At 40.8% G+C, this 25,984-nt stretch overlaps 1 protein-coding gene across 1 annotated transcript in view; it reads right to left on the bottom strand.

Moving 5' to 3' along the window:
- Positions 1–312: 312 nt before the first annotated feature.
- Positions 313–25,984, bottom strand: part of LOC127509724 (uncharacterized) — a 37,248-nt gene continuing 11,576 nt past the window's right edge. The window contains exons 3-5 of the mRNA XM_051888641.1: positions 18,227–18,277; positions 15,866–16,558; positions 313–3,718 (exon numbers count right to left, since the gene is read on the bottom strand). Of these exons, the coding sequence (XP_051744601.1) occupies positions 2,613–3,718; positions 15,866–16,558; positions 18,227–18,277 (1,850 nt within the window). The 3' untranslated portion in view covers positions 313–2,612. The remainder of the gene's footprint in view (positions 3,719–15,865; positions 16,559–18,226; positions 18,278–25,984) is intronic.

Genomic DNA, 25,984 nt, shown 5'->3' with positions numbered 1-25,984 from the left:
AGTTAATAGAGAATTAAATGTTTTGAAATAGTTTAAAATGTTGTAAAAGGCATTGCCAAACAATAATTCTGTTTTTAGTCAATTTATACCCCTAAACGGGCAACGTATCCTGTGGGATACAAACATTAAAATCTAAATTAAAAATCATATTTTGAAAAAAATGATCATGTTTAGGGTTAATGTTAATGGATACAAACACTTTAGTTAATTGTTTACTTCAACGATACTACAACTATACAAGTTTTTTTTTTTTTTTTTTTTTTATTAATTTAAACATATATTAATAAATGTTTAACATGTAAAGTGTTTCCCATTTGATCGTATTATTTCCTTTATGTTCAAATTGTTACAAATAATACTTAGATTATGTAACATTTAATGTCAAATAAAAATAACCATTTGAAAAAAAAGCCTTGAACAAGTGAAACGTGTGTTTCTCTGTATGAAAACAAATAGGATATTTAAAAAACATTTCTAAAATAATAGGTTTAAAACATATTTAAACTGTTCATAATAAAATTAAAAAAAAGCAAACAACAAATAATCGTCTTAAAACACTTAAAAATTATAAGCCCATATCATGGCATTTCTGCAGAAAAACCTGTCTTTTCATCCCTGAAAACGAAATGAATAAGTTTTATTAATTAATATTTATTTAATATTAACACGATAAATAGGTATCTTTGACAAATGCAAATAAAAAAATAAAAAATCTTTAATGATAAAATTTGAAAGACGTGAACAGATTCAATAGCCTATAGCAGATAAACACTTAATATAAATATATAAATATATAAATATAAATTCGTTCACCACATCATGACAGAAATATCACACACTCACCATATACACTTCTATTGTTAAATGTCTCATTGGCTTAAACTTGTTCAAGGATTTGCAATGATTAATGTAGGCCTAAATGCCCATACCTCTGTGTCTTTATACTATTTGTCACAAGTTCACAACATGAACAAACATACGGAAATAATATCACATACAGTCAAGGGAGACATTTTACTATATGGTTACACACTATATATTTTCAAAATGATATGGTTAAAAGTATTTGTTCACAGTTTATACAAATTAGTTCATGCCTTATGGACTAACAAAACATAGTTTGTATTATCCATTAACATGGTAATTAAAAATCCTCATTGTACATCATGATATCTTACACATATAATGTTAATGCGTATGCCAATTTAATGGTTATCATAACGCTACTTTACGGTAAGGTGTAACTGGTCTCTTTGCGTTGTTGTGTCAATAAAGCTCGTGCTTCAAGAAATCGTCTTACATCAATTTATTCACTGAGAAAACACAGTAACAGAGTGAGTTCATATAGGAATATTCCAGCTTATTTGACACTCCTTGTGCTAGCGCGCTGGCCTTACTCACAAACTGATAAGTGTGTGGTGGAATGCAGTTATTGCTGTGTGTTTGCTGCCTGCTTGACCACACCCCCTAGGTAATTATTTATGGTTTCCTAGTTAGGGGAGTGCTCTGGGGGAGTGTATATAAAGGCGTGAGGCAAAACAGAATGGTGCTGTGTCATACTCAGCTGATCGCACTTCCGGGGTTCACTGTGATTCACTGGTGATAACTTGAGCGACAAGCTAAAAAAAAAAAGCTTTATTATAATTTTTAAAATATATTTAATAATTAAAAAAACTCTATACATTAGAGAGAATAATTACTGATATACCCAACAATGTTTACATTTTGGGGGGAAAAACATATAGTAAGTGTTTTATTCATCATGAAAATGGGATACACAAGCACAAAATATATGTAATATATGTATAATATAATATATATTATTGAATTATAATGACTATTTAATATCACCTCTAAACTTTGACTTCACTAGGCACATTGCATATTAATGTTCTAGGAACCTCAAAGAATATTTTATTTTTTGTGTTTTTATTTATAATGATGTTCTGATTGAGGTCATTTGTAGTGCAGGTAGGGCCCAAACAGAAACTCAAGCCCAGGGGCCTACCAGTCCCATACCAAACACACATTAAAAAGAAGCCAGAGCAACTTTTCTCTATTTATGGATATGACGAGACATGGACAAGTGACGTATGTACCCAATTTCCCACGAAAACCATCCCACCTGGTCTAAAACATAAACATGTAAAATAGGCTCACCATAGAAAATCAGGGTAAGACAAAAACACATTTTGGAAGAAGGATTTATGGTGTATTGACTTATTATTTAATTTTTGTTAATTAAAAAACTAAACAAAAAAAACAAAACAAAAAAACATTTACATTTACATTTAGGCTACTGATGAATTTTGCACATTTTTTTGCAACATTTTGACAAAAACATAATTAAAAGCAATTATGACAAAAAAAAAAAAACAAACAAACAACAAAAAAAAAAAAAAAAACAGTCAGGCCAATCAAACACAGAGATATACATAAAAAAAATTATCAGAAAAAAAAAAATACAAATAGAGAATATCAAAATCCTAAGCAAACAGCATATTGATAAGCACTGTAAATCAATCAACCAAAGGCTTTCCATTAACTTTTTTTTTTTTTTTTTGGTAAAGTATTAATGCAGTGACTAATTATCAGGTAGGTAACTAAAATGATCACAGAAGGACACAGAATTTTTTTCTCTGATATTTCGCCCTTATCTGCTTTAGTTCATCTTGTAGGATTTCATACTTTTCTTGCAGTGAATCATATCGAGCATATTCTTCTTCCAGCTTATCTTCGAGAGCCCAAATCCGCTCCTTATACATTTGCTCTGCTTTAGCTCTGGCATCATATTTCTCCTGCTTCCACTTCAGTTCCATACCATGTTCTGTTTTCTTTCTCTGAAGATCTTCTATCATTGTCTTCATTAGTTCTCTCTCACTCTTCATTTGCTCCCTCTCTAGTTCTCTCTCTCTTCTCTCTTTTATCATTTCTTTCTGCATTTTCATTTTCTCCTCATCTGTTCTTTGTTTCTCTCTCTTAAGTTTCTTCATTTCCATCTCATATTTGACTTTTAATGCCTCATTCTGAGCCTGGATTTCTCTCTCTCTCTCTTTCAGTATTTCCTCCATTTTCTTTTTAATGGACATCTCTGCCTCCTCAAACATGCTGTTAGTGAAATATCGACCCTCGTTTGTGCGTTTGACCTCTTCTATCATGCCTAACAGTCGGGTCACTTGAGTTTTGTCTCGTTTTTCACTGTTATTGAAAACCAGGAATCTGTTACCACAATCTCTGATCATTTTCTTCAGTTCTGCACAGTTACTTTCACTGACATATTTCTCTATTGACTTATTGCTTAGTTTATCACCTCCAGTGAACAGAACAATGCTGAACTGAGCAGCTTTTGTCCCAAAGATCTTCTTTATCAGATCTACAGTGTCCATCTCCTCTTTTGTAAATCTTCCCAAGCTCAGCACAATGACAAACACATGAGGTCCAGGTGACAACATTGAAACACATTTCAATATTTCTTTTGCTACTTGATCATGTGTCAGTGTCGTGTCAAAGAGGCCTGGAGTATCAACAACAGTTACTGAATGACCTTCAACTTCGCCAACTCTCTTTTCACAAACTGTTGTGACTGAATCTAGCCTTAAATCACTCACAAACTCCTCTCTTCCCAGAATAGTGTTTCCTGTTGCACTCTTTCCATTCCCTGTCCTCCCGATCAGCACAATCCTCAGACACTCCTGATCATCAGATTGACCTTCAGCACCTGAAAATCACAGTGGTAGAAAGAAAACTTATGCTGTGTACACACCACAAGATAATTGGGGTGATTTGGGCTGATTTCTCCCTTTCTGACAATCCTAGGTAAAGTCCCGTTTTTTATATATTCAAATAACTAGCTTCTGGCGGATGACCGTACACATACTGCACAAGTTGTGCACACATACGGAAGCTTGTTATTTGAATTTATTAAGTTTTAAATATGGATATTTTTCTCATAAAACGCATCCATTCACTTCAAAAAGCCTTTATTAACCCTCTGGAGTCATATGGATTACTTTGATTATGGATGGTGAAAATGTGGCCCCCCATTCACAACCATCGGAGGACTAAGGATATTTTTAAATATAACTCAGATTGTGTTTGTCTGAAAGAAGATAGTCATATACATCTAGGATGGCTTGAGGGTGAGTAAATTATTTCATTTTTGGGTAAACTATCCCTTTAAGAATGAACGAATCTGCTCGCAAGAACGTTGAGCTGCCCCGATCTCGAATCGTAAATATTGAACATGTTGAATATTAAAGCTCAGAAGCTTCATGAAGCAGTGTTTTGAAATCAGCCCATATAGATATTGTATATAGATATACAGTGGGTACGGAAAGTATTCAGACCCCCTTAAATTTTTCACTCTTTGTTATATTGCAGCCATTTGCTAAAATCATTTAAGTTCATTTTTTTTTCCTCATTAATGTACACACAGCACCCCATATTGACAGAAAAACACAGAATTGTTGACATTTTTGCAGATTTATTAAAAAAGAAAAACTGAAATATCACATGGTCCTAAGTATTCAGACCCTTTGCTGTGACACTCATATATTTAACTCAGGTGCTGTCCATTTCTTCTGATCATCCTTGAGATGGTTCTACACCTTCATTTGAGTCCAGCTGTGTTTGATTATACTGATTGGACTTGATTAGGAAAGCCACACACCTGTCTATATAAGACCTTACAGCTCACAGTGCATGTCAGAGCAAATGAGAATCATGAGGTCAAAGGAACTGCCTGAAGAGCTCAGAGACAGAATTGTGGCAAGGCACAGATCTGGCCAAGGTTACAAAAACATTTCTGCTGCACTTAAGGTTCCTAAGAGCACAGTGGCCTCCATAATCCTTAAATGGAAGACGTTTGGGACGACCAGAACCCTTCCTAGAGCTGGCCGTCCGGCCAAACTGAGCTATCGGTGGAGAAGAGCCTTGGTGAGAGAGGTAAAGAAGAACCCAAAGATCACTGTGGCTGAGCTCCAGAGATGCAGTCGGGAGATGGCAGAAAGTTGTAGAAAGTCAACCATCACTGCAGCCCTCCACCAGTCGGGGCTTTATGGCAGAGTGGCCCGACGGAAGCCTCTCCTCAGTGCAAGACACATGAAAGCCCGCATGGAGTTTGCTAAGATGGTGAGAAATAAGATTCTCTGGTCTGATGAGACCAAGATAGAACTTTTTGGCCTTAATTCTAAGCGGTATGTGTGGAGAAAACCAGGCACTGCTCATCACCTGTCCAATACAGTCCCAACAGTGAAGCATGGTGGTGGCAGCATCATGCTGTGGGGGTGTTTTTCAGCTGCAGGGACAGGGCGACTGGTTGCAATCGAGGGAAAGATGAATGCGGCCAAGTACAGGGATATCCTGGATGAAAACCTTCTCCAGAGTGCTCAGGACCTCAGACTGGGCCGAAGGTTTACCTTCCAACAAGACAATGACCCTAAGCACACAGCTAAAATAATGAAGGAGTGGCTTCACAACAACTCCGTGACTGTTCTTGAATGGCCCAGCCAGAGCCCTGACTTAAACCCAATTGAGCATCTCTGGAGAGACCTAAAAATGGCTGTCCACCAACGTTTACCATCCAACCTGACAGAACTGGAGAGGATCTGCAAGGAGGAATGGCAGAGGATCCCCAAATCCAGGTGTGAAAAACTTGTTGCATCTTTCCCAAAAAGACTCATGGCTGTATTAGATCAAAAGGGTGCTTCTACTAAATACTGAGCAAAGGGTCTGAATACTTAGGACCATGTGATATTTCTGTTTTTCTTTTTTAATAAACCTGCAAAAATGTCAACAATTCTGTGTTTTTCTGTCAATATGGGGTGCTGTGTGCACATTAATGAGGAAAAAAAATGAACATAAATGATTTTAGCAAGTGGCTGCAATATAACAAAGAGTGAAAAATTTAAGGGGGTCTGAATACTTTCCGTACCCACTGTATAATGGTAATACTTTCATAGTAATATGTGGATGTGGATTATAGTAATGCCATATGGAACAACTATTTTTAAATAAGCACTTTTTAACGAGGTTGAATTGAAAATGTTCTCTAGGCTTGTAATCAAAAATAGGACATCTGTACATTTGTTTGTTTATGGTGTACTGACTCATTATGAAATTTTTGTTAATTAAAAAAAAAAAAACTGTCTTTAAAGGTGCAGTATGTAGGATTTCTGGTCGCTAGAGGCCTATTCAAAATAAAGGTGTAGCTTGATGACGCCAAGTTTGAGCGCGGAATCTTGGGACATGTGGTTTTCACATCACAGCCGGCGGAAAGAAACAATAGGGATAGGACTTGGGCAGAAATCATGTTCATGGATGCGGTTATTAATGTTACTGTAGTATGAAGCAGAGCAGGAGCGAGTGTTGTGGGAGCTGAATGAGGCCACTGGAGCGATTGCGCAACACACGCCTCACGAGCAGCGGGACTTTTATTATGACACAGTCGCCAGCGCTGCTTCTGCTTTTCCGGTCATGAGTATGAGGTAACAGCTCTGTTTATTCTTAGATACATTTGAGTGTGTTGAAAATGTTATAACGTTATTCTGAGCGAGGAAAAATTACGAGGAAAAAAATCTGATCAGATTATTTTGTTTGCTTATTGTATCATCATACAGTGGTCTTATTCACTGATCTCTGAATATTGTATTCCTTTCACGTTATTGTAACCGTATAATACTGCATAAATCCTGATAAATGGATCCGTTCTGAGCATCACAAAACAAGCTACTAAAGTCACAAAAAAAGATTTTTGTTTATTGTCACCATTGTTGAGGTTCATATGCTGATTCATGATGTCTGTGTGAGTCTAAAAGACACTGCTCAAAACTCTCTGTATAATGAATTTTAAAAAAGAAAACTCATTAAAAAAACAAACAAAAATTAAAGCTGCAAGCAGCGATGAAAGGGCCCTCGCACCCGGGCTCACTGCCACCCGTTGGCCTTAGGAAAACAGTGAACAGTGGGTGACATGCATGTAAGCGAGTAAATACAAGGGAAATATGGCAAAGTCATTTCAAAGTGCCAGACTTCCTGCTGCCAACAGGTGGCGATTTGACTGTAACTAAATATTACCACGTAGATGTTTTCAGGCCAGGACTATTATCAAACATGTGAAGTTTGGAGCAGATCAGACATTGTATGCCTGAGTTACAACAACTTCCTGTTTCATGGCATTAATCGCATACATTAGCACTAGCCAAGTGTTTCATGATTTAACATATTTCTAGCATGTTTGGTACTTCGTGGCATATTGAAATGTGTTTCTGGGAGTGAATTAAAGTGTAAAGCATGCCATTTTCTGTTGCCAGCAGGTGGCGCTATGACTAACTGAATATTGTCATATAGATGTCTTTAGGCCAGGACTCTTATCACACATGTGAAGTTTGAGGCAGATCGGACATTGTATGCCTGAGTTACAACAGCTTCCTCTTTCATGGCGAAATATCAGACATTGTCAGGCTGCCAAGGACACGCCCTTCAGCGAAAACTCAAGATCTTTGCAATTTAAATATCTCACTTCCTGTTGGGTTTACAGATTTTGCACCCAATGGCTTTTTTGTAGGTATTGGGCTGTTACATGTGTCTACCGAATTTCATACCTGTACGTGAAATGTAGCAAGAAGGGCGCTTAATTGAAATTTTGTAGGTGGCGCTATTGAGCCATTTTGCCACGCCTAATTCTGAGACCCATATCAGACATAAATTTTCACCACTTCTGACGCGTGTGCAAAGTTTCATGAGTTTTTGAGCATGTGTAGGCCCTCAAAAATGCCATTCATTTCGGAGAAGACTAATAATTGGCTGAGCAATTACAATAGGATCCTCACACCATTGGTGCTCGGGCTCTAAAAAAAATAACTAAGTCAATTAATGCAAAACTAACAGTTATCACACTCAGAGTTTAGTCTCTGGAGAGGATCAGTGAATCAGGACACTCCATGATGATTGAATCACCATCATTAAATAACAAAATTCATATGATCAGAATTTCTCTTGCAATTTTTGCTGTAACAAGCATGTTTTGGAAACACAGTTAAAGCAGCCAGAGAAAATCTAATGTTAAAATGTCAAGAATCAAGAGCCCATCTAAAGCAAACGCTCATCTCCATAACGGTGACTTCAAACTTTATTATTTTCTATAAAACATCAACATCTAACCTGTCACCTGGTAACGTTCCCAGAACGTTCAGAGACGGTCACGATGTGGAGTTCAAAGGTTGGGGGACATTATTTTGTGGACCTTCAGGGAACATTCAGGACGTTCTGGGAATGTTTAGGGGACTATTACTATACGATATTCTGTTAACTTCCCAAATGTCCTCTATATAATGTTCTTATGTGACCATAAAATAACCAAAATGGAACGTCCACCTAAAGTCATATAAAGAACCTTGAACCACAGCACGTCCATAAGCAAAAGAGGACGTTTTAGGAACGTCCCAAATGTTCTGTAAAGGTTAAGAATATTCATCACCTTTAGAGAACTTTTAGGGAACGTCTTCTACGTGGGTAAGTACAATAAGCAGTGAGAAAGAACTCAATGCAGTCACACACTGACTGACACGCAGCGTAAGCATGTGCACAGAAAGCCACATCTCTTAGCATGCGATCACGAATTCAGTTCTCTTTCATGTCTTACTGTGCTTAAATGGCCAAATACACATGCATTTATGTCAAAATGTCCATTGTGTGGAGTATTCATATAAACACCTATGGAGTGAATTTTGTCTCAATAATAATTCACGCAAGAAACATGATTCACACATGCGTAGTCAGTTTCACATGTGTGAAACCTAATTCGCATGCACAAAAAACAATTCATGTGCGTGAAAAAAAAATATACATTCACAAAAAGCAATTCACGTGCACAAAATAAAATTATATATTCATCAAAAAACATTTCACACACGCAAAACACAATTCATAGATATACAACTGTGCACAAAAAGTTTTGAATGTTTGAAACTTAAGAGTTTATCCTCACATTCGCGTGTGAATCAATTTGGATTTGTGTGTGTATTTCTGAGACAATCCTGGCACCAGACACTTCCCACCCGGGCCGTTCGTACTCTTTAGCCAATCAGACTGAAGGTGAGGGCGTGCCTATCACGTGAGGGCGTGCCTACTTGGGTGTTACATCATCAGCTGTCGCCCAGTTTAAACCATCATAAATTACTGAAGTAAACGAAGTTAGAGATCAGTTAAAGCTATAGTTTATTAACTATTAACAGATATAAGCAAATGCGGTGGTAATCAGATGTCCCATTTTGTCCAAAATGAAGAGGAAATGATGCTTGCTGTGCACACTGCTGTGACTAGGGGTGAGCAACATTGACAAAAACATAAGATCAATCTGAGATTTTAATCAATAAAGACAATTAAATGATATTTTGCTGAGTGTGTTACTGTGCTGGTACCTTGGCAGGTTTGGGACTGTCGTGGACAGCTGACTCAGGAGTTTTTAATATTCTTCATATTCTGCGTGATGGTCAGTTCACAGCAGTAACATAAATTTATTTTTTTCCTATGTTTCAATTGATTTTTTATCTTTATGGGCATTTTTACCTTTATAAATCAATTTTTAAACCAAATTATACATGCAAAATCTTTTATGTCAATTTCATAAATTTAATCAAATTCAGTTATAATAATAAGACACAATAGGACTGTTGCCAATCAAATTAAATAAGTCCCAACAAAATTCATCTTTGCAATAGAGGAAACAGAAGCTGCATCTGAAGTGGCATTTAAATGCATTTACACAGACAGTTTAATACAGCTCTGAGGTGACAAATAAATAACCTGCAGTTACAAATGCATAAACAATCTTTTGATATTTTAAACAAAACGTTGAATACTGATATTTGAAATTATTTAAAACATGAAAAGATACAAAGTCAATGAGTGAGTCATTGAAATTCAAATGGCTGATTCATTCAGGAACGAAGCATTTGACTATAATAACCTATCTTAGTCACTGAATCATTGATTCAACTGATTCGTTCAAAAACTTGATTCATTCAGTAAGCAGTAACCGCTGTGTGTTGCTCAGAGACGCAATTACAGTGCTGTGGCTTTGTTTTGAACTTTTTTCGTTGGTGAAATAGAGCAAAAACAGGCAATATGGTATCTAAAATACAAGTCACTTAATATTAACTTGTTTATTAAAATTGTATAAAATCAGCGTCACATTTATTATCATGTTGATATCTGGATCTGGAGAAAAACTGCACTCTTTGTGTGATAGGCCTACTTATTAACTATATTAAAATTATATAAATATAGACTAAATCTTGCAGCGAAAGTGTGCATTCTAAATCCTAGCCTATCTACAAGACTACATCACGTAGTGTATACGTGCACAGCACTCTGAGTGTGTGTGAGGGATATACTTGATCAGATCGCACGTTGTTAAAACAACAATTATTATATTATAGCAGATGATATTTATCGCACACCCCTAGCTGTGATTGCTCTTTCCTATCCTCAATAAATAAATAAACATTATTTTCATAATCGTCTATTTATATACAACATCTCTCATCAGTCAAACCATTGTTATGCTTTCTATGGAGTGTATTAATCTAAAATCCTAATGTTGTATGATATGCTCATGAATAATTCTTTATTAAGTAAACATAAGAATCCATCAATACCTAAAATAAATGTTTATGTTCACACTCAGACTAAACAAGTTGTTAAACTATAGCTTCAACTGATCTCTAACTTCGTTTACTTCATTAAACACAGATGAACCGATCAAACTCTCTCTATGGTTTAAACTGGGCGACAGCTGATGATGTAACACCCAGGTAGTCACGCCCTTATGTGATAATGATTGGTCGAATGATAAGCTTCAGTCTGATTGGCTAAAGAGTAAGAATGACCCGGGTGGGAAGTGTGTGGTGCCAGGATTGTCTCAGAAATACACACACAAATCCAAGTTGATTCACACGCAAATCGTCTCAGGTTATGACTATAACCATGGTTCCCTGAGAGAGGGAACGAGACACTGCGTCCCGAAAGGGGCGCTATGGGAACGCCCTCAGCGTGAATGCGTCTGATGCACGTGTGTCAACTAGTCCAATGGCGAGAGTGAACGTCACTGGTGGGTGACGTCACGACCAGGAAAGGATAAATACACATCCGGAAAGACCGGCTTCAGCTTAAATTGCCGAAGCAAATCGATCACAGGAATGCAGGGAGTATGGCAACGCGACGCAGTGTCTCGTTCCCTCTCTCAGGGAACCATGGTTATAGTCATAACCTGAGACGTTCCCTTTCGAGGGAACTCGCACTGCGTCCCGAAAGGGGCGCTATGGGAACGATATCCTAAAACGCCATAATTCCAAAATGCCTGTCCGTGTGAAACTGTGGCACACTAAGACGAGAGCACTGATGAGCCTGGAGCTGCGTCCAGGTCGAGATATATCATCTCACAACGTGAGTGGCGAGGATCAGCCCACCACATCACAGACTTCCTTGAGGAAAACCCCCAACAACAAGGCCGTGGAAGCCACCATACTCCTAGAAGAGTGAGCTCTGACAGACAGTGGATACTGCTGACCAGAGACCTCATACGCAAGTGACATAGTCTCAACTATCCACTTGCTAACCATGGACACAGGGAGACCCCTTATAGCGTGGTCCAAAACAAACAGTTGATCTGAAGTCCTCCACAGGGCAGCTCTGTGGACATTAGGTGTCCAGTGCTCACACTGGACACACAAGATTCAACTTTTCCTGGTCTGGATCTGAGAACAGAGGACAGAAAGCTTGCAGCACTATAGGCCGTGGAATATTGGTCAGAACCTTAGGTATATAACCCGGTAGGGTAAAGGAACACTTGACCATCCCTGGTGCACACTCAAGGCACGTAGGGGATACAGATAGGGCCTAAAGGTCTCCTACTCTTTTTAGGGGAGAACCCAAGCAGGAACCCTAGAGCATGCTGCAGGCCTCAGCCTCAGAGTGCCACGAAGGAAACGATACCTCAAAGGGTTATACCCCACAATTATACCATCCACAGGGACATGGAATGCAGAAATACGAGGATAGTTTCCTTGTGGCTGGAGTTCTGGAGTAAAGTATGGTTTCCACAACCTCGGTTGAGAGACCAGATACTATGAGTTGGGCCCCCTCAGGGGCCAAACCCACAGGTTCAATACTTCTGGGCGGGGTGAAAAATCAAACCCTTCACCTGAGATAGAAGGTCTCTCCTGATCAGAATCTCCGAGGGAGAGCCGTCGAGGAGAAACACAAGTTCCAAGAACCATATCAGACTTGGCCAGTAAGGTTCTACTAACAGACTTATTCCTTCCCAGCGAATTTTGTCCAGAACTCCTGGGAGCAGAACAATTGGGGGAAAAATATACAGACATGGCCCCGGCCATGTCTGTACCATGGCATCCAGTCCAAGAGGAACTGGATGTGTAAGGGATAACCACAGTGGACAGTGCGCCGTATCCTGAGACGCGAAAGATCCACTTCCACGTGGCTATAAATCTCCCATATAAGCTTCACCACTTTGGGGTGAAGTCTCTATTCCCCTGGCCTCAGCCCCTGTCTCGACAGGACGTCTGCTCCTATATTCTAGGTCCCTGGAATAAGATTGTTCTCACAGAGAGCATCTTTCCCAGGGACCACAGGAGGATCTGGTGTGCCAGATAGTGGGCGCGAGCGCAGACCCCCCTGTTGATTTATACAAGAAACCATCGATGCATTGTCTGTCCAGACAGCTCGATGACCTCTCAGGTCTGGGAGGAAGAACTTCAATGCATTGAACACTGCCATCATCTCCAGGCAATTATGTGCCACGAAAGATGACTCCTCCACAGCCCTTGAGCTGAGCGGCCTTCCATTACCACTCCCCAGCCTGTGAGAGAAACATCTATCATGAGAGTGACTCAATGATATTAAGCTCCTAACACAGGGCCCTGGGACAGGAACCAACTTTTCTTCCATATAACCAAGGCGCGGAGACACCGCCGTGTGATCTTGATCATACGAAGTGGGTTCCCCCTCAGGGACAACCCTTGGTCCTGAGCCACTACTGTAAGGGTCTCATGAACAGCAGGCCAAAAGGTATCACCATTGGACGCAGCTGCCACCAGACCCAACAGTTTTAGAAAACTGTTTTACAGTGAGTGACTGGCCTAGATATATCTCCTGTGTGACTGAAAAGATTGCAGAAATACGAGTGGGCGACAGAACGGCCCGCAGCGTCACTGAATCCATACCATGCCCAGGAAGGTGGTTCTCTGTAATGGAGAAAGCACACTCTTCTTGGCGTTCAGCCACAACCCCAATTTTTATATGAGCAAGAACGACATCGATGTCGAACTGACCATCTGTTCTGACTGCGCTAATATTAGCCAGTCATCTAATCAGTTCAGAATGCGTATGTCCTGCAGCCTGAGCAAGGCCAAAGCTGCATCTACGCATTTCATGAACGTGTGGGGTGATAGAGCTAGACCGAATGGAAGAACCTAATATTGGTATACTTTGCCTCTGAAAGCAAACCTGAGGAACTTCCTATGCTGTGGAAGGATAGAGACATGGAAGTATGCATCCTTTAGAACTATCATGACAAACCAGTCCTCGGATCTGGTTTAGCGTCAACATTTTGAACCCAAGTCTCCTGACTGAACGATTCAAATGATTAAGATCTAATATAGGACGCAACCCTCCATCCTTCTTTGGAACAAAATAGTAGCGGCCCTAAAAACCCTAACTCTCTGCTGGGAGGAGGAACCCATTTTGTAGCTCCTTTCGCAAAAGAGTTTACTTTCTGTTCCATCACCAGAGCCTACTCAGTGAGATATATTTGGCAGAAGCCTCAACTCTGCCAGAAAATCCACAAAAGGGAACCAGCCTCTCAAAGCTGGTCTCTGGTATACCTAGAGCAGCCACTTTGGTGACCTGAAATACACTGGCAGGAAACAACCCATTTGACTGCTTTTCGACCCTCCTCAGAGGGTGCGAACCTGACGCAGCGTCGTGTGAACGCTGAGTCATAGCTTGCTGGAAACTGCTGCGCCCTGAAACACCAAGGGTGCCAGGGTTGGTAGAACGGCCCCATACAGACAATGAAGTTGAGCGGGCACCGTATATTGAGGTGTACACCGAGTATTCTTTAAGAGCTGCTGTGCAGCCAAACAATGTACCAGTTATCAATGTAAAGCTGCTTTGACACAATCTACATTGTAAAAAGCGCTATATAAATAAAGGTGACTTGACTTGACTTGACTTAGATTTCATTCAGAGGGTGCGAGCCTGATGCAACGTCGTGTGAGCGCTGAATCAAAGCTTGCTGGAAACCGCTGCGCCCCAAAGCACCGAGAGTGATGGGGTTAGCAGATCGGTCCCCTGAGGGCAACGAAGTGGCATGGGCACCGTATACTGAGGTGTACACCGCTCCACCCCGCAGGGGGCTGCCCTAAGAAGCCTAACACCACTGGCGTCAGGATCTACATGAAAGGCTGAACTAATACATGAATCTAACTAATTAAAGTCAGATAAATATGTATTATTTTAATTTCTCAAAATTAAATTACAGCCAACTGTCCATTTAATTCCTGAAAAATTAAATGCAGCAAATGATCTATGAGACAAGTTAATACTGTCTGAAAGAAATGCTAAATATAGTATGCATATAGGCCATACACACATCAAATAAAGAGTTATTAGTGCAGACATATAGCTTTTAAAAACCAGGCAATATCCCATTTAACTCCTCAAATTAAATGCATCAATGAATCACCAGACAAGTGTACACGGTCTGAATGATTGGTTGAATATTTATAACTGCCGTCTGCACACCCTAATCTATGCGTCCCCTCGGCAAACACGAGATCAGAGCCACTAGAATCTTTAATGCAGTTTGCAGACCCGAAAACAACGCGTCGCCTTGGCAAACGCAAGATCCAAGCCATAGAATCTTTATTGCTTAAAACTTTATTCCCTCAAGAAAAAAGCCAAGTGGAGCAGAGCTAAAAAATCTCGATAGTGCATCACATCGGGAAATTTATGAATGAACACCGTCAGATCCCAATACAAGAGCTGACATGTATGCTCTGCTCTCAAACAAACAACACATGAATCGCGTGTATCCCCACTCGTATAGTAGCGAGGGCAGGGAAGCACACACGACTCAAGTTGCTATTTGCTCGCCAATAAACTCCTGTCTAGAAATATATAATGCTTGAGGACAAACAACAATAAATAGACAGAGACAGTTTCACACAGAGCGCTTTGCTGAGGCACAAAAAGCTGAAGCCGGTCTTTCCGGATGTATATTTATCCTTTCCTGGTCGTGACGTCACCCACCAGTGACGTTCACTCTCGCCATTGGACTAGTTGACACACGTGCATCAGACGCATTCACACTGAGGGCGTTCCCATAGCGCCCCTTTCGGGACGCAGTGCGAGTTCCCTCGAAAGGGATCTGAGGATAAACTCATAAGTTTCAAACAAAAAAACTTTTTGTGCACAGTTGTATATCTATGAATTGTGTTTTGTGTGTGTGAAATGTATTTTATGAATATATAATTTTATTTTGTGCACGTGAATTGCTTTTTGTGAATGTATTTTTTTTTCGCACACATGAATTGGTTTTTGTGCACTTGAATTAGGTTTCACACATGTGAAACTTGCTACGCATGTGTGAATCATGTTTCTTGCGTGAATTATTATTGAGACAAATCTGTCTCTATAAAACACAGCCGATTATGTCTCAAGTGAAAGTAAACAGTTTTTTGTAAACCAGATGCATATCAGTATAATGGATCCATGCGTTTGCTTTTAAACCTGCTGCTGTCTGTCATTAATGTAAATCAAACAAAAAAGACACACTCACACTCACCGTCTAACTGAAACTCTCTGAAATTATTCTCCATTTTATCCAGCTCTTCTTTACATTTCTTCTCTGTTTCATGTTTGGCTCTGTTCTTTTGAGCTATCATATACATCTCAAGTGAATAGGGTTCACTTGTTCTGAAGGTCTCCGTAGTCTCTATATAATCCAGTAGTTCTGGGATCTGTCTTGAGTTTTCAGGTTCCTTTAACCCCATCACTCTGTATCGACCCCCACAATAACTGATTAACCTCTGAGATTCTGGGCTGGATTTGATTAAATCTGTCACACTTTTGTCACTAATGAGCTCTGATGTGAAAAGCACAATGAAATGCTCCCTGAGGTCAAATATCTTCTGGATCTTCTCTATTTCTGCTTTGTCATCATTAGTAAGTGGACCAGCAGGAACAATGAAGAGGAAAGCATGAACTCCAGGATCACAGAAAGACACACAGTTGAGAGTTTCACGCATCACTTCCTCCTCTGAGAGCCGATTGAGAGCTGGAAGCTCCACCAGATTGATCAGACGTCCATGTAGCATCTCATCCTCCATCAAACACACTGATATGAACTCTCTCTGATATGATGTAAAAAGATGTTTTTCCCCCATGAAACATTTTGACACAAAGGCCTTCAGAGTAGCATCATTTCCACACAACACCAGATTCAGATTTTGTTTTTCAAAGGCCCAGACTGGAGACACTGAGGGAAATAGAGGAGGGGAAAAAGAGCCAGATTAGACTTAACACACACAAAGGACAAACCTACATTTCACAAAAACTGCACATATATAAAACTGATAAAACAATTAGCAAAACGTTTTTTTAAAAAAGACCACAGGACAGGTCAATTTCTCAAAAGTATTTATATCTATGTCAGAATGAAACCCATTGCCAAAGAGCATGTTTGATGACCTTTAAAAAAACATCATGGATTCTGTAAAAGTTCATTAGAACATCTTCCAGTTTTTTTTTTTTTTTCTTTTTCTTTTTTTTTTTTCTTCATGGGGTCCTAAATGTGCCAAATTGGCTTATTTTCCCTCATGTCCTGCTATTGATGCTATAGCTTATGCATAAGACTTCAAACCAAATGCACTCAAGCTCCGACTCCAACCCACATAGCAAGCGATCTTGGCCTGAATGTATCCTCAAGCTGGCACTGCTGGCCTCCTGTCGGCAATGGCATGTATCCTGTCAGCCAGAGCTGGGCCATGTGTGGCAGTGAGGGCACAGCATAGATTACTGCAAACAACATGAGGGCCGATTGTTGTTGGGAGGAGTGTGGCCCAGATCAATCCAGTGATCATCTGGTCCAAATCAGGATTGCGACCTTGGGCCAGTTAAGTGATAATATTGTGATAACCTGTTATGACTTGGCATTTCAAAGATTAATTTTAAACAATACTACAGTTTAAAATATTGAATTGATTAATTTAATTAACTTTGTTTATCATGCGGCATAATTTTATTAATATGCTGTCATAAAATACACTGTATTTTATTCATGTGCTGGATAGGCTATTTATCTCTTTCCTCAATACTGATCGTAAAAAAAAAACAAACAAAAAAAACAAATAAAAAAAAAACAGAAAAAATAACTGGCAGCAGTGGCTAACATACAAACCTTAAAATTAAAGTAAAATATCCTAATTTAAATAAAGTTTTTAATAAATTTTTAACAAATTTTCATTAAATGTTTCATGTAAATGAAAAAAAGTTATTTTACAGGTAGTTCCTGAATTAATTCAAATGACTGGCAGATCAGATCTCTCAAGATCTCAGTATCTTCAGAAAAATCTGTTAGTATTTAATGTTCTGTTGGGATTTAAAGGGTTTCTGTTGAGTTTTGTGGGTCTCCCTGTGCTTCAGTCCAGGATGAGCCATAAAACGTTGGTGTTATGCTGCATGTTGCTTTATTTAAAAGGCAGTAACTATGTCGTTGTAGATGCAGTGACATTTAGTTACATTAATTCATGCATGTTAACTGCAAGAGTCACATTTTACAGTGAATATGTTTCTTAGTAATAATTCAGGAAATACCTGTAAAGTAACAATGGTTTTTTGCTCTTCTTCATGTAAATTAGGATGTTTTACATGAATTTTACAGTCTTTGTTTGGCAGACCGTAGCTGAAAGTCATTGACCATTTTTTATTTGATTTTTTTTTTTCTCAGTGCAGATAGACTCAGGTGTTGCTCAGTTTTAGGGTTTCTGATTTACTTAAGGCTAAGAATTGGTACCAACACTAAAACCTATTCAGGCCCAGTGCAGGGCCAGTTATGGGTTAGTAATTGGCTGGGACATGGGCCAGTTATGTTTAACCAAAACAACTGCAATTATGCAATGATATGTTACTTTATTGATTCACATACAGTCGGGGCGTTCCCTGCTTCCACTCCTACTCCTGCTCCTCCTCCTTCTGCCTGCAACAAAAATAATGGCAACTTAAGCAGATAAGATGTGATCCAAAAAAAAAAAAAAATATATATAGTAATCTAGAATGCTCTTTAAAAGGTACCAGAGGACAGGTCAACTAGTGTTTATATCTAATGTCAGTATAAAAGAGTTATAATGTCTAACTAAATTAATTTATTAACAGTGTTAAAAAAATAACAGGAATAACATTTAACCACATTTGGTAACTATTTCATATCACAACAGTTCATTGCTCTGTAAAGAAACATCATAAAAGTGTCAGAACAGTAGTCCACACCAGAGCCATTGAAAAACAGAGTTGCGGCATGCTTTGATCTCGCAGCCATACAGTCACATGGTTCATGTAACTCTCAATAATTCCAAACAAATCTACACTGTCAATCTGTTTGAATGTATTTAAGCAGCATAGACAGCACCTTCATATATTTGCAGCAATTTTGGTAAATATTAAAGCATAATGTTTTATTATTATTATTTTGATGAAATAAACAGTAGCATTTTATTCTGGGAAGTGACGAAGAGACAACATTAACATTTCTTGTATTTAACTCTCAGGCATTCCTTGGTAGTCAAACATGACTGAACACCTTAAGTGTAACATTTTATCAAATAAATGTTCTATATTTTAGTTCAATAATATTTAAGGAGATCTTTTGGTACTAAATACTATTTCTGCAATAATTATTATCCATTAAGAACAATTTAAAAGCATATTTTTCTAATGTTTTTATTTATTTTACAATTATGGTAGTACTTACACTTAGAGAAAAAGGTTTAAAATTCCAATGCAAATAGGCAAAGAAAAATAATAATTTTTATTTGTAATGCCATGGTTTACCCACTAGGTGTCTGTATGGCTCTTTAATAAATACACATGTCTCTACATGGCTATAGTTCTGGGGCCATATTCAAAAACATTTTATCTTACCACTAAGAGTTCTCCTAAATAGCAGTAAAAGCTCTTAGTAAAGAGTTTCCTCTTAAAACCTATTCACAAAACTGCTGAGATAAACTTTTACTAAGGAATAGACAGAAGTCTTAAAGGGTTAGTTCACCCAAAAATGAAAATAATGTCATTTATTACTCACCCTCATGCCATTCCACACCCGTAAGACCTTCGTTCATCTTCGGAACACAAATTGAGATATTTTTGTTTAAATCCAATGGCTCAGTGAGGCCTCCATAGCCAGCAATGACATTTCCTCTCTCAAGATCCATAAAGGTACTAAAAACATATTTAAATCAGTTCATGTGAGTACAGTGGTTCAATATTAATATTATACGCTGATTCATAACGCTCCGAAGCTTCATGAAGCAGTGTTTTGAATTCGGCCATCACTATATAAGTCATTATTTTGTTTTTTTGGTGCACCAAAAATATTCTCGTCACTTTATAATATTAATATTGAACCACTGTACTCACATGAACTGATTTAAATATGTTTTTAGTACCTTTATGGATCTTGAGAGAGGAAATGTCATTGCTGGCTATGGAGGCCTCACTGAGCCATCGGATTTCAACAAAAATATCTTAATTTGTGTTCTGAAGATTAACAAAGGTCTTACGGGTGTGGAACGGCATGAGCGTGAGTAATGAATGACATTATTTTCATTTTTGGGTGAACTAACCCTTTAAGATAAAAGTAAGGGCAGGGCTGACCTCGTCGCTATGGATGATGTCAACACGCTTACTAACTATGCACATAGTGATTGGCTGATGACAGGGGTCTCTGTCAGTGATTTAATCATAGAAATATTGTAGAATGAGATATCATGTTACCGTATTCAAATAAAGATTTTAAAATAAAAATGTAGGCTAAGCGTATGTTTTTTGAAGAATATGGAAAGCGGAACCACGTGCAAGGCGATCATTTGTGTTTGTATTTGCATTTTCGTCTGGTATCGTTTAAAGCCCTTTAAAGCTGCACTGAAACTGTAATTTTCACCTTCAACCGTTTGGAGGCCATTGAAGTCCATTATAAGGAGAATAATCCTGGAATGTTTTCATCAAAAACCTTAATTTCTTTTCGACCGAAGAAAGAAAGACATGGACATCTTGGATGACATGGGGGTGAGTAAATTATCAGGAAAGCTTTATTTGAAAGTAAACTAATCCTTTAAACTACACCAGAGTGCGTACACACCTCATACACCAGATGCCGTGCGTGCGCTCAAGGCAGTTGGACATAGTGGTGTTTTAGAGGTAAAAAATGATATAAATACTGTTCGGTTTCTCGCACAAACCGATCGTTTCGTGTCTTGTCTGTACATGTTTTTTTGACTCTTATAGATGGAGTTCCCATTGACATGCATTATACGACTGACAGACCGCAATGGTTGGAGTTAAAAATCATCATTTGTGTTCTACTGAAGAAACAAAGTCACCTACATCTTGAATGCCCTGGGGGTAAGCAGATAAACATCACATTTTTATTTTTGGGTGAACTATCCCTTTAAGTGTCAAATAATTCCTAGTAAAGAGTAGGACTTTTCTAAGAGTAGAAGACTTTTATAAAGAAGCTAAAAGCAACTTTTAGTAAAGTCTAAGACTGATTCTTAAGTGTGGTGAACTAAGGACTACAATGATGTCAACTCAAAATGGCCGCCCTCAACCTCTGAATCAGCCAATAGCAAGCCTGCAAGGGTGAAGTCACTGCATCACGACACCAATCATTTAATGTTATTATAAAAAACAATCATTTAAAAGACACTGAAGGTTTTAATGTTTCAATTTATTTTAAAAAATAGCTTTGCATTGTGCAAAATTATCACACATTAGTATTGATGGTGTGAAATCTTCTATTGATATATGTCTCCTCATTTACAGTTAGAGCAATGATGTGAACATGAGTTCATCAATGGCTCCAACAACTCCAGTGAAACCCTCTGTCAACATAAAAGTAGATTGCTTTTGGAAAGTCAATGAACTGCCATAGAGTAGTGGCCAAATGTGATGTCCAGCCATATGAAAACTGACATCTTCAACTGTCACAGACACGCCAGGCTCTACCCTCACACAGACACAGCGCACGTCATCACCGGAGTATTAATCACGCACACCTGCAACCCATCAGCAGCACCATAAAAGACTCACGCTCTCACTCAGTCACTGTCCGGTCTCGTTTGCACTTGGTTCCTACCAATCTGCTTACCTTAAGGACTCCTCCGAAGATACTTACCCATCTCCAGTGTGTTCCCTCGCCTCCTCGTCTATCGTGAGTTCATCAGTGTCTGCTCAAGCCTCAAGTCAGTCATCTGTCTGCCATTCCTGCAAAACAAGACAAGTATCAGTTCTACATCTATATCTACCATCGTATCAACCTGCATTCACTTACCTGCACTCTGTCATCTATACTGGTTGTTCAATAAACATCATTACCATTATACCTGTGTCGCTGTCCCCTTCTGTACTTGTAACAGAAGACCGGACCAACACCGCTGAACAGCCAGAATGAGTGCTCCAGATCCATTCCAAGAGCTCGTAGATGTACTACGCCGAGCACTCACCACCATTCCAACGGCACCTGCACCAGCGCACACTTCCGCAGTCACTGCCGCTTCTCCCTCACCATCTGCAGTTGCCAGTCCCATGGCCAAACCGGCGCCCTTCTCTGGTTCGGTGGAGGACTGCAACGGATTTCTCCTGCAGTGTTCGCTGGTCCTGGAGGTGCAACCGCACTTGTATCCCGATGACCACGCTAAGGTAGCGTTTATAATTTCTCAACTAGAAGGCAAGGCGCTCTGCTGGGCGGAACCGAAATCCCATCACCCAATCTAAAGAAGTCTTTGGAAAACCTGCTTGGGATTCATCGAGTGGTGAGAAATTATATCAGTTAAAACAAGGTTCCCTGTCTGTAACCGACTATGCTCTCCAATTCAGAACCCTTGCTGCCTCTAGTGTTTGGAATGAGCAGGCCCTCATCAGCACATATCGCCAAGGATTGGATCCACGCGTGCGGTTGCATCTCGCTGCATACGAGGATTCCATCGGGCTCGAGCGCTTCATTCAACTCTCCATCAGATTCGCCACTCGTATGCAGTCGTGTCTCGAAGAGCACCAGGGCCAGCCGTTATTTCCATCATCACTCCGCCGACCAGAATCCGTCAGCTCCCCAGAACCAGCCAACGAACCTATGCAAATAGAAAACACTCGTCTGTCTACGGCTGAGCGGCAGAGATGGCTGACCCAGAACCTTTGTTTGTATTGTGGTCAATCTGGGCATTACATCTCTGAATGCCCCACTCGCCCAGCTCGACCCATGGTGAGTGTGATAATTCCTTCGATTAATAAGATGAAACCAATTACCACTGTTGTAAACCTTACTGCTGCCGGTTTCTCTCTTCCAGTCAGTGCCCTCCTCGATTCAGGATCAGCCGGGAACTTCATCTCCGGAGCCCTCTGCCGTCAGCTCCAGCTCAAAACAACAGCCACGCCGTCAACTTATCAGATCCACTCGGTAACTGGAAGACCACTAAGCCGAAGACAAGTGCACTTCAGCGCCGGCCCTGTCCAACTCCAAGTCAGCATCCTCCACATTAAACAACTACATCTGCTGGTTCTGTAGGAATCCACCGCTGACGTGATTTTAGGGCACCCATGGTTGGAGCAGCACAACCCGGTCATCTCATGGAAGACTGGGGAAACCCTGAAGTGGGCTGACAAATGTTTTCTGGATTGTTTTCCTGAGTTTACTCTTCCATGTTCTCCTCGTTCTGAAGAATTACCAGTCTGTGCTACTTCCATAGAAAGTCCCCTAGAGAATCGTTCCATGGATATTCCCTAGTGTTACTCCCACTTCAGTGATGTCTTCTGCCCCAAGAAAGCCTCCACGCTGCCTCCACACCGGCCATGGGACTGCGCCATTGATCTGCTTCCGGGTGAGCCAGTGCCCAAAGGGAAAATATACTCCCTGTCCATCCCGGAGGAGAAGGCCATGGAGGAATACATCTAAGAGGCTCTGTCACAAGGTTACATCTGCCCGTCTACTTCCCCTGCTGCTTCCAGCTTCTTCTTCGTGGCGAAAAAGGACGGAGGCTTGCGGCCCTGCATTGATTACAGAGCCCTCAACAAGATCACTGTAAAGTTCCGATACCCACTTCCTCTCGTCCCGTCTGCGCTGGAACACCTCTGAGGTGCCACTGTGTTCACCAAGTTGGACCTAGGCAGCGCGTATAACCTCATCCGGATACATGAGGGGGACGAGTGGAAGACAGCATTTGTGACCCCTACTGGCCACTACGAGTACTTGGTCATGCCGTATGGACTTGTCAATGCCCCCTCCGTATTCCAGGATTTCATCCATGAGGTGCTCCGGGAGTTCCTACACAAATCAGTCCTAGTGTACATCGACGACATCCTGATTTACTCCCGGAGCATGGCCGACCATCGCCACCACGTTGCGGAGGTCCTGCAACGCCTGAGGGAGTTCAACCTGTTCCTCAAAGCAGAGAAGTGTACCTTCCACCAGCCCTCAGTGCAGTTCCTTGGCTACTACATCAATCGCAGTGGCATCCGGATGGATGAGAGGAAGGTCTCCGCTATAAAGGACTGGCCCATTCCCACAACAATAAAAGAACTTCAGAGATTCCTCAGATTTGCAAACTTCTATCGACGCTTCATTCAAGGTCACAGTATCATCTCCACTCCACTCACAAACCTCCTGCGCAGTAAGCCCAAGTCTCTGTCCTGGACTCCAACCGCCACTCAAGCCTTCGAGACTCTAAAGGAAGCGTTCACCACCGCTCCCCTCCTGGTACATCCTGACAAACCTTTCGTCGGAGAGGTCGACGCCTCGACCACCTGAGTGGGAGCGGTCCTATCACAGCAGCAGGGGAATCCAAGTAGACTCCACCCATGCACCTTCTTCTCCCGCAAACTCAACCCGGCGGAGGTAAATTATGACATCGGGAATAGGGAGCTTCTGGCCATCAAGCTAGCCCTCGAGGAGTGGACGCTTTGGCTCGAAGGAGCCAAACACCCGTTTGTTGTATTAACTGACCACAAGAACCTGGAATATCTTCGAGATGCAAAACGATTAAACCCACGCCAAGCAAGATGGGCTCTGTTCTTTACCCACTTCAATTTCTCCATCTCGTATCGTCCAGGATCCAAGAATGTAAAGTCCGACGCTCTCTCTCGCATCCATGGTCCTGATGAGAGTCCTGAAATCCCTGAATCTATTCTGCCGGAGAAACTCTTCGTGAATCCCATTGTCTGGTCCGAAGAAACCCTTCCCGAGTCCAATGCCTCCACCAACGCCCCGCCGGGTTGCCCCCCAGGTTTGCTCTACGTCACCCGGACACGGCGCACTCCCCTCATTCACGCATCTCACACGTCACTGGGCACTGGCCATCCTGGGGTCAATGAAACCCTCTCATTGCTAAAACAACGCTTCTGGTGGCCAAACATGGCAGCAGACGTCAGGAGGTACGTGCACCATCTCAAAAAAATCCACACCATCTTCCCTCCGGAAAACTCCAACCTCTGCCCGTTCCCAATCACCCTTGGTCACACCTAGGAGTCAACTTCATCACCGATCTTCCAGCATCTGATAATTGTACCTCCATATTGGTGGTTGTGGACAGATTTTCTAAGTCATGTCGCCTAATTTCTCTAAGAGGACTGCCTACAGCAATGGAGACTGCTGAACTGATTTTTTAACTGTATTTTCAGATATTATGGAGTTCCTGAGGACATTGTATCAGACCGAGGACCACAGTTTATCTCCAGGGTCTGGAATGCCTTCTTCAAACTCCTAGGTGTGACCGTAAGCCTCTCCTCAGGATACCATCCACAGACGAACAGGCAGACGGAGCGGAAGATACAGGAGATAGAGCGCTTCCTTCGTACCTTCTGTCACGTCCACCAGGACTCTTGGAACCAGTTCCTGGGTTGGGCCGAGTACGCCCAGAACTCTCTACGGCAGTCTACCACCGGATTCACCCCATTTCAGTACGTACTCGGCTACCAACCCCCACTGTTCCCCTGGACTGGGGAACCCTCGGACGTACCAGTGGTCGGCTACTGGTTCCGAGAGAGCGAGAGGGTCTGGGACTCCGCGCACCATCGGCTCCAACGGGCCCTACGCAGGCACAGGATGACAGCCGACCTTCGACGCTCCAACGCTCCGAACTACCAGCCAGGACAGAAGGTCTGGCTGTCGACGAGGGACATCAGGATGCACCTGCCCTGTAGGTAGCTGAGTCCCAGGCCGGGCCGTGGAGGGGGGGGTAATGTCACAGACACGCCAGGCTCTACTCTCACACAGACACAGCGCACGTCATCACCGGAGTATTAATCACGCACACCTGCAACCCATCAGCAACCTCATCAGCAGCACCATAAAAGACTCACGCTCTCACTCAGTCACTGTCCGGTCTCGTTTGCATATGGTTCCTACCAATCTGCTTACCTTAAGGTAATCTGTCTGCTATTCCTGCAAAACAAGACAAGTATCAGTTCTACATCTATATCTACCATCGTATCAACCTGCATTCACTTACCTGCACTCTGTCATCTATACTGGTTGTTCAATAAACATCATTACCATCATTCCTGTGTCGCTGTCCCCTTCTGTACTTGTAACATCAACCTTAATTCAAATATTTTTAAAAATGTGTTAAAAGATGTAAGCATATCGTGTAGCTGTGCTTGGAGTCAATTGATTTATGTGTGATGATGAAATGAAATTTCA

The sequence above is a fragment of the Ctenopharyngodon idella genome, chromosome 3 (genome assembly GCF_019924925.1).
Source record: "Ctenopharyngodon idella isolate HZGC_01 chromosome 3, HZGC01, whole genome shotgun sequence".
In the NCBI taxonomy this organism is placed as follows: domain Eukaryota; kingdom Metazoa; phylum Chordata; class Actinopteri; order Cypriniformes; family Xenocyprididae; genus Ctenopharyngodon; species Ctenopharyngodon idella.
Note: the sequence above shows the minus strand (reverse complement) of the source record. Positions and strands in the feature narration are given on the sequence as shown.